This window comes from Pseudorasbora parva, chromosome 18 (assembly GCF_024679245.1).
Source record: "Pseudorasbora parva isolate DD20220531a chromosome 18, ASM2467924v1, whole genome shotgun sequence".
NCBI classification, from domain to species: Eukaryota; Metazoa; Chordata; class Actinopteri; order Cypriniformes; family Gobionidae; genus Pseudorasbora; species Pseudorasbora parva.
The window spans coordinates 1,317,545-1,328,058 of NC_090189.1; the positions used below are offsets into that span (position 1 = coordinate 1,317,545).

Sequence of the window (10,514 nt, forward strand, 5' to 3'; positions counted from 1 at the left end):
GTAATGGAGTCTCCCAAAACTTGTACATCTAAGTTCACTTAACTTAGTGCTCACGTGCGCTGTACGTAAATTGCTAAGTTCACCAAATAAATACGCCAGTTCAGCACACAATGCTGGGTACAACCAATCAAAACTTCAGCATGCATTGCGGCATGAATAAATTATGCATCGAAATTGTGACTTATTTTCTTTGAATACTACTATTTTCTTTTACATTTGCTGTTTTCTTCTGATGTTTTTGTAGCTTGTTTTATGTTCAGAGTTGATCTGTGTATTGGAATATATATCTTTTTTTTTTTTTTGATTGTCACCATTGTAGAGATTTATATGTGGATTCTTGATGTCTGTGTGTGTCTAAATAATGCTGTAGATTATAAAATAAAAAATATAAAAAGTTCAATTACCATAACAGTGAAAGATCTCTGGTTATTATTATTAATTCTTCAAAAATAACCGCTTTGACAACCAGAGCATTAGACTCTGCGTGATATCAGGGATTCTGTGATGATTTTATTATTATCATCAATGAAAAAACAGCATCACATGATGATATTTTCTCTTGACTTTGTGTTCCACAACAAATGTGTCTCACAAACACAAAGCAGCCAGAGAAACACTAATATTATATAATCAAGAGCCCCACTAAAGCAAACACTGATCTCCATCATGGTGACTAACAACAAAACTATTATTTTCATTAAAACAGAAATAAAGTCAATCTGGTTAGTTATAAGTTAGTGCACATATTTTTGTTAGGCTTAGTATACGAATTTTAAGAATTTAAGATTGCACACAATGAAAAAGTCTCCATCTTAATTTGAATCAGCAACAGAAAAGGACCCCTTTTGGTAAATGTCCTCCAATCAGTGAATTAGTTCTCTTGTTGCCAGGCAGAACTCCTGGCATGGCCAATCACATCAAAGCAAGACCAGAGTGAGCTTTTTTAATTAGTTATGATTTTGAGTTCATACAACTTGAAATCTTAAGTTTATGTATTTTGTAGGTTAATAAGTTATACTAACTTATATTTGTGAATTTCTGGACTAAACTAGTAATATTTAGTCAAGATAACTTGATTTGTTTAAGTAAAGACAACATTACAGATAACAAAAGTTGTTTTCTCGTGATAACGATATAATTTTCTTGTGATCTCAAGATAACAAAAGTTTTTTTCTCGTGACATCGAGTTTCATTCTGAAATACTGCACTGCACCCGGAGTACTGTTGCTGTAGCAATGAACACAACTTTCACATCTGATCAACGGATAATAAACCGTGCGCTGGATCTTTCCACAAAATCTTTGCTTTGCTTAATATACATTTTATGTGTGTAATTCACATGTTTAAATAATCAAAAGAGCAGGCGGAGTGCCTTCAGAAGGATGGCAGATTAAAAATCGTTTCGTTTCGATGTGTAAATTAACCAGTTGTATTTCAATGCTTTGACTCTAATTGAGGTCCTCTCATAGGGTTTCTTAAAACATACACATTTAATTTTGTATTCAAATGTATTTAAAATGCAACTTAGGGTTAACCCTAAGATTTATTTTAAATTAACCAGTTATAAATCAATGATTTCACCCTAATTGAGAGCATCATCATAGCGTTTCTTACAATAATACGAAAATTCCGTTTTTTTGTAGTCATAGAAAACCAACAAAAACTCAATTTCCCGTCAGCCCTGTTCGCAGTGACGCAGCCGCTGCGCATGCGCCCTCTGGCGTGACGGGGGGCGGGCCGTCGAGTGTTTATGCGCGTAATGGCGGCGGACAGGCTGTGATGAGCCACGGCGAAAAAAACACAGCCAGCGATCCAGCCCTCGATCATTTTCCACACCGGCGACACGGAAGACCGTGAAAATGCAGATCACCCTGAAAACCCTCCAACAGCAGACGTTTAAAATCGACATCGACGCGGAGGAGACGGTGAGAGACGAGCGCGTGAGAGGAGCGCGCGCTGCTAGCGGCTAATAGCTAACGGATATCTGTCAGCAATGTCACTAAAACACACAAAAAACACTCCATTAAGCCTCTCAAACACACCGGAATCACACGATTAACCCTTACGTGATCACACCAGACGCGTTTTTGTTCGCGCGCGGCGCTGTGTGCATAGTTCTGCGAACCGTTTTAGCATTAGCACGTTAGCTGCTCCTAAAATGAGTTTTACTTTAAGTCGAAAACATCATTAAAGTTATCTAAATAAGTCTTAAAAGTACTGCAATTGCTTCTAACGGTCCGCAATGATCACTTAAACACACATATATGAGCGTATATTCGCGGCAAACGGACAGTTAATTGGTAGTTTGGGTGTTTTAGCAAGTCATGCTATGGTGTTAGAATTGGTTTAACGTGTGATGGTGTTGTAGTTGGTGTGAGAGAGGTTCATATATAACACACACAACTTGTGTGTGTGTTGTTAACATGGTTTATGTGGTTTCCAGACATTGAAGTGACAGAATTCGTGTAGTTTTTTGTCGTTTAATGTCTTTATCAGGCAGCTCTGAATGTTTCTGCTGGGTTAGATGGGGATTTTCCATAGTTTGGCCTCATAAAACATCGATGAAAGGTCATCTTTTTTTTCCAGTGACTATCATTCAGTTGCAGATTGTATTTGTGTGTTTTGTCACGTGAATGTGCTGTGATCTCAATCTAGTCTTTTATCTCTAGGTCCCTATTGTCCGGTGAAAGGCCTAGTTCACCCAAAAAAGAAATGTATCCCATGATTTACTCGCCGTAAAGTCATTTAATTCTTCTTTCAGACACACACAGTGTTTCGTTTTATTAAATATATCCTGCTTCGGGTCAGAGGTCATTCTTTCACTGGTACTCGACTTGCGTACGGACGTTAAAGGGGGGGTGAAATGCTGTTTCATGCATACTGATCTTTTTACACTGTTAAAGACATGGAATCCCATACTAAACATGGACAAAGTTTCAAAAGTTAAGGTGGACGTTTGATGGGAGTATTTCTTTGTCAAAAATACTACTTCCGGTTAGTCATAAGTTTCGGCAAGTTTTTTGCGATCATGCGTCCCCATTGACGTTAGTGGGGGCGGAATTTCCTTGTATGGGCCTTACGGACAATTCTACCGGAAGCGTGTGAGAGAGAGAGAGGGAGAGAGAGAGAGGGAGAGAGCGAAAGCAACAGGCTACCCCCATCAAAGCGCTCGTAGGCTGCGCTGCACAGGTAATGTGCACAATTAACAATGAGATCAAAAAGTGCGTTTTTGGTTGCCAGACCAAGACAGTCCTGCACAGATTCCCCCAAAACCCCGCGGTAAGGCAACAGTGGATGTAATTTGCTTTTCCGGATCAGCAACTGAGTTGCGCGAATGTTTATATCTGTTCGCTGCATTTCGGTGCCGACTGTTTCATAAACATGGCCCAGCATGACGCCGGATTTTCCAATAGCCTAATGCTGAAGGATGGAGCAGTCCCAACGTTAGAACCGCGGGCGGTGAGTTAGACTGCTTCAAATGTCTGTGTCTATGCTCATCAAGTAGCCCAAACATGATCACGTATAGTTACTATATATATTACTATATATAGAAATTGATCAATGGAGCATGCGATGTGTAGTGCGTGTACATTTGTTTAGCTGGCCACTATATGTGTAACTTTATGTTTGTGTATTGTAAAAGCACTCAACAATACACAAAGAGGGGGGAAATATGTTGAACTAAATAAGCACGCTTCTTCATTCAAATGCGCTACTATTCCGTGTCTATCTATGTAAACACTAACTTAACCTGTCTACACAAACCACGCGTAAACACACAAACACACGTGCACAACTGCACTTCCCACATGTACACCTTCAAAGACAAAAATACGACGATATAATTCAAGTATAAATATGTAAATAACACAAGCTGCTAAGCATATTATATAGTTAGTGTATATCGTACCACATAGAGACGTCCTGCTCTAGTCGTTTTTGCTGCTGCTCCTGTTCAACTGCAGCCTCTGGGTCTGATTCCGGATCATAGATGTATGGCTGTATCTGATTAAAAGCCATATTTTTATTTTGAATAAAGTTTTTTCCCCGCTGTTAGGGATGACAGCTTTACGACGCACTCGACGCACTCAACTCAATAGCAGCGGCGTGCACACGTCATTATTTAGCTCCGCTCACACGACACGCCCCCACCCGCTCGACTTTTTTCGGAAAGACTCGGAACAGCGCATCTTTCTTATATAATTATAAAAAAAATAAAGACTTTTCGGAGATATGCAGGATGCAATGCTACTCTATAGGTACTCAAGATTGACATGACACTGACTGAAACTGAGTGTTTCACCCCCCCTTTAATGAAAGTAGTTATAAACTACTATGGATATTTTCGCTTCGGAAGGCTTTATTAACCCCTTTTTTTGGTGGAGGGATGCACTTTTTTTGGGTGATCATCCCAAATCTCATCCCCCATTCACTGCCATTATAAAGCGATGAAGAGCCAGGATATTTATTAATATGACTCCGATTGTGTGTCCGAAAAGCCGTATTTTGATCATTGACTGGGGCTAGTCTGTGATTTTATTGCCGTCTGAATCTGTGTTTTTCTCCCACCCCACCGGTGTACATTTTTTAAAAGACAAACACAAGGTCATGTGATTTAAGTGCCATCCGACTCCACATCTCTTGATTTTTCAAGAATACATTAGGGCTGCAACTAACGATTATATTGATAATCGATTAGTTGGTTGATTATTTTTCTGATTAAGCGGATAAAAGGGTAATTTTTTTATTTTATTAACAAAATGCTATTCCACATCCTATCCAATGCTGTTACCATGTTATTGAGCAGGAGCGCAGGATCACAATACTCGGGTATAAATGAGAAAATTATTATTGAATAGAGCTAAATAAGTCATACACACCTAGAATGGCTTGTGCGAGTAAATCATGGGGTGATTTTTGGATGAACTGTCCCTTTAAGAACCGATTACTGAACCGCTGTTGATACTCATGTTTGTGTATTAGTTACACTAATTGATCTGGATAATAAATAATGACACTTGTGTTGTGTAGAGCTGCTGAATTTGTCGCTGTTTATCACTGTAACGCTGCTTTGAATCAATCTGTACTGTATAAAGCGCTATAGAAATAAAGCTGACTTGACTAATAGGGTGGATGTTCGGGCATTCATTTATTATTCATTCATTTCACTTTTAGTATCATTATTTATGATTCAACTTGACGTGTTAAAGTTGTATTTTTACCTGTCACCCCCTAAAAAAAAACATATCTTGACACGTTTGTGCCACTAAATAAGTTGGCTAGACCTTTCGGAAGGAAAACGCTCGGTGGGAACAGAGAAATAAGCCTTGTTTCATATTTAGCTCCATTACGTTTAGTTTACTCTGTAGTGCGAACAGCAAGAACTCGTTCCGAAACACTTACGTGTTCGCTTTGAGATCCAATGTGTCAATTTCATTTATTTTTATAGCGCTTTATTCTATACAGATTGGTTCAAAGCAGCTTAATAAACAGGAAAATAACGTGCAAGCTTCATATGGGACCAATTCAGTTCAATTATGAAACCAGTTAAGTGCTATTATTTAGATCAAGTTTTATTAATCGTGTTATTAATGTGATAACGATTTCTGCTTCTCTCGATTATTTAAATAATGATCTGACTACTAGGGGTGTAATGATTAATTTTCTACATCGATGTATCGATTTATATTCCTATGATCCAACTACATCGATCTGTCCTCGGCAAGTTGGCCTTCCGGACGACATATATCGATCTAATATCGTTTTAAAAGGTAATCAATGCATTGTATCGATAATAGGAAATAATGCATTTGATTTAAGCACGTCAGACTTTATATGGATGGTTTTTCTTAGCACTTTTAATGATAAAGGCGTTAAACGTTACTCAGTCTGCCTATGTGACGTCAGCCGCACGCGCCAGCAGCCACGCAAAGAAAACGAAACATAGCGCGGACAGGATTTGTCATGACAGCGGATGACAGAAAAGCCAACAAGCGAGAAATTATCAAGCCAGCATTGCGGTCCAGTGTGAGAAAACATTTTGGCTTTAGTAAAGATGGAGATGTTCTAAAGAAGTCGCTCGCTGTTTGTAGTAGTAGCAGGTTCAGCCACTGCTCATTCAACCTGAAGAGATGTTGGTTGCACTTTATTTTTGATATTAATATAGAGGTCGACGGATTCATCGGATTTGCCAATTAATCGGCACCGATAGCTGATTGGTGGAACAATCGGTTATCGTCAAAAATCAATACCGATAGTTTTTCCGGTTTGCGTCCAGCGGGAGCGGCTGAGAAGGCTGCTGTCATTACACAGTAGCCTACGAGAGCTCTGAGAAGGGTCTGCTAGCATTATAGAGCGCGAGAGCGGCCTCTAGAGGACAAATAAAAAAACTATCACTGTTTACATGGCTCACGCTGCAGAGCGCGCTGACACATCTGACGCGCGGTTAAAACATTGAAAGGGAAACGGTATGAATACAGAACACTTTAGTACATGTTGCCAAAATGAATTCTGCCAAAATCATTTTAAAGTAATTTATTTGATGGCTTTAGCAGCGTAAGAACAGCAGTTGTATGCACTTTACTTTGTCGTCGAGGCTGAGAGGACGCTAACATTAGCAGTGACATTTATCTCAAGCAGTTAAAGCGATGTAACAACTAGTGATGTAAGAAACCAGACTATGGCCATTAGGGGTGTCCATGGTTAACCGATTGACCGATTAACCGTTAAAAATTGCGTAACCGAGTGAAACATTTTGCTCGGTTAAGTGGCGTCAATGACGTGCCTTGAATTTAGTTGTATGTTTGCACCCCTAGAGACCGCCAGAGCGCTGCCAGACATTTGTAATATCCACAAGAAGAAGTCATGACCAGCTTTCTAAGCGGGCAATGAAGCGGGCAAAGAAAGCGTGGGAGCACTTTAAAAATGAGAGTGACGGGGCAAAATGCAAGTATTGCAATGCAGTGCTTACCGCATTTTTCAGGCTATAAGTTGCTCCGGAGTATGAGTCGCATCAGTCAAAATATGCGTCATGAAGAGGAAAATAACAAACATCGCACTGGACTAAAAGTCGCATTAGGGCAGAAGCAGAGCGGGAGCCGCGCGCGCTGTTCATAACGGATCAGAAGAAAGAAAGTTTGAAGTGAGAAACTTGTGAATGACTAGAGAAAAGCAGACGTTACTTTAACTGTAATGAAGAAAACAAAAAAGCTGATCGCGGACTGAAAGCAAGATGGCCAGAGCTGAAGGGACGAGTCCACAGATGCTTGAACTCTCTGCCGGGAGAGGCTCAGTCAAACTAGAGTCAACAGCGAGTCAAACGCTGTGTCTGTGTGAATAATTCTCGGCTGCATATTTTACTAACGTTACATGCTCTAATCGTGCAGGCGGCCACTCGCATTGCTCGTGAACTGGAGCGCATCTCATCCTAATTTAACGAAACTCAGCGTACGCCTCGCAGACATGAAATAGATCTTAAGAAACTTGAAATGTCTTTTAACAATTTAAAACGAAAAGAAATAGGCTACTCTCTGATTATGTAATCCATGATGTGCATTTCTCTCTATAGGCGCGTTCACTACGGAGATGGTGGTCGTCAAATTAATAAGCTAAAAATAACCCTGACGCACACTATGGTTAACCGAGTATTAACCGCTAAGGGCCTCGGTTAACGGTTAATGAAAAACTTGAAAACGTGCAGCCCTAATGGCCATGCATCCGACAGAAATATAAACGCATCAGAAACGCATTCGATTTATATACATATTTTGTTATTTTGATTAGAAAACCGTCATGTGTTCTAAAAAAGCAAACTGTTTGGATTTATATGAAATAACACTTAATATAATACAGTAATCCATTATAATACATTATATCCAATATTCCATTTGTAACATTAAGTAAGGTTAATAAATGCTGTAGAAGTATTATTCATTGTTTTATTTGTTAACCTTTTTATGCACTATGAACTAACATGAAAGACTAAGATACGATTGTATTGCTCAACTATTATTACACGCTGTAAAATGTATATTGCATATCATTTATGTAAGATAGCTAAATAAGCTAATAAATCCTTGTTTACAAATGGGACTTGTTAATCTTACAATTCTGACTTTAAATCTTACAATTCTGACTTTATATCTCACAAAATAAAGTTCTGACTTTATATCTCTCAATTCTGACTTTATATCTCTCAATTCTGACTTTATATCACTCAATCCTGACTTTATATCTCACAATTCTGACTTTATATCTCACAATTCTGACTTTATATCTCACAATTCTGACTTTATATCACTCAATCCTGACTTTATATCTCTCAATCCTGACTTTATATCTCACAATTCTGACTTTATATCTCACAATTCTGACTTTATTTCACACAATTCTGACTTTATATCTCACAATTCTGACTTTATATCTCACAATTCTGACTTTATTTAACACAATTCTGACTTTATATCTCTCAATTCTGACTAGTATATCTCAATCCTGACTTTATATCTCACAATTCTGACTTTATATCTCACAATTCCGACTTTATATCTCACAATTCCGACTTTATATCTCACAATTCTGACTTTATATCTCTCAATCCTGACTTTATATCTCACAATTCCGACTTTATATCTCACAATTCTGACTTTATTTAACACAATTCTGACTTTATATCTCTCAATTCTGACTTTATATCTCACAATTCTGACTTTATATCTCACAATTCCGACTTTATACCTCACAATTCTGACTTTATTTAACACAATTCTGACTTTATATCTCTCAATTCTGACTTTATATCTCACAATTCTGACTTTATTTAACACAATTCTGACTTTATATCTCACAATTCTGACTTTATATCTCACAATTCTGACTTTATATCACACAATTCTGACTTTATATCTCTCAATCCTGACTTTATATCTCACAATTCCGACTTTATATCTCACAATTCTGACTTTATATCTCTCAATCCTGACTTTATATCTCACAATTCTGACTTTATATCTCTCAATCCTGACTTTATATCTCTCAATCCTGACTAGTATATCTCAATCCTGACTTTATATCTCACAATTCTGACTTTATATCTCACAATTCCGACTTTATATCTCACAATTCTGACTTTATATCTCACAATTCCGACTTTATATCTCACAATTCCGACTTTATATCTCTCAATCCTGACTTTATATCTCACAATTCTGACTTTATATCTCACAATTCCGACTTTATATCTCACAATTCCGACTTTATATCTCACAATTCCGACTTTATATCTCACAATTCCGACTTTATATCTCTCAATCCTGACTTTATATCTCACAATTCTGACTTTATATCTCACAATTCTGACTTTATATCTCACAATTCTGACTTTATATCTCACAATTCTGACTTTATACCTCACAATTCCGACTTTATTTCACACAATTCTGACTTTATATCTCACAATTCTGACTTTATATCTCACAATTCTGACTTTATACCTCTCAATTCTGACTTTATATCTCACAATTCTGACTTTATATCTCACAATTCTGACTTTATATCTCACAATTCTGACTTTATACCTCACAATTCCGACTTTATTTCACACAATTCTGACTTTATATCTCACAATTCTGACTTTATATCTCACAATTCTGACTTTATACCTCACAATTCTGACTTTATTTCACACAATTCTGACTTTATATCTCACAATTCTGACTTTATATCTCACAATTCTGACTTTATTTCACACAATTCTGACTTTATATCTCACAATTCTGACTTTATATCTCACAATTCTGACTTTATATCTCACAATTCTGACTTTATATCTCACAATTCTGACTCTAGTATATCTCAATCCTGACTTTATTTCACACAATTCTGACTCTACAGTCCCTGACAAAAGTCTTGTCGCTTGTGTACAAATTGACCTAAAGTGCCGCTGAAATATATTTCTAATCAAGATTTTTTTTACAAGAAATGGCTCATTTTAATCCCACCAGCTTTTGTGATAATGTTTCAGTGAAAAACTAAACTTTCAAAAAGTATTCTAATATTCACAGCTTGGTAAAGCCCATTGAGTCAAATTTTGCAAAGACATAAGTGTTGTCACCTTGTCATATGAGCTTCACCTGTGACTAATAATGGATCAATTAGGTCTCAAGTGTGTATAAAAAGAACCCCAGTACGCTAGACCTTCACATCAACTGCAACTAGACCTCTGCAAACATGCCTAAGATTCACCCTGAGACTAAAGTTTTGATTATCAAGAGGCTGAAGACCAGATCCACTGCTGATGTGGCAGACACCTTCAATGTGTCTCAGCGTCAAGTACAGAGGATTAAAAAAAGATTTGAAGAGACGTTTTTAACAAGCCCAGGTCAGGCAGACCCCGCAAGACAACTGCTCGAGAGGACCGTTTGTTGGCTCAAATCCAAGGCCAGCCCATTTTCCACTGCAGCAGAGCTCCACGAGACCTGGTCACCTGAAGTCCCTGTGTCAACCAGAACAGTTTG

The 10,514-nt window shown here is 37.8% G+C and overlaps 1 protein-coding gene across 1 annotated transcript in view; it reads left to right on the forward strand.

The window, feature by feature from the left end:
* The first annotated feature begins 1,717 nt into the window (after positions 1-1,717).
* The window catches only part of rad23b (RAD23 homolog B, nucleotide excision repair protein), a 22,239-nt gene continuing 13,442 nt past the window's right edge, over positions 1,718-10,514 (forward strand). Inside the window, exon 1 of the mRNA XM_067422761.1 lies at positions 1,718-1,925. Coding sequence (XP_067278862.1) covers positions 1,860-1,925 — 66 coding nt within the window. The 5' untranslated portion in view covers positions 1,718-1,859. The remainder of the gene's footprint in view (positions 1,926-10,514) is intronic.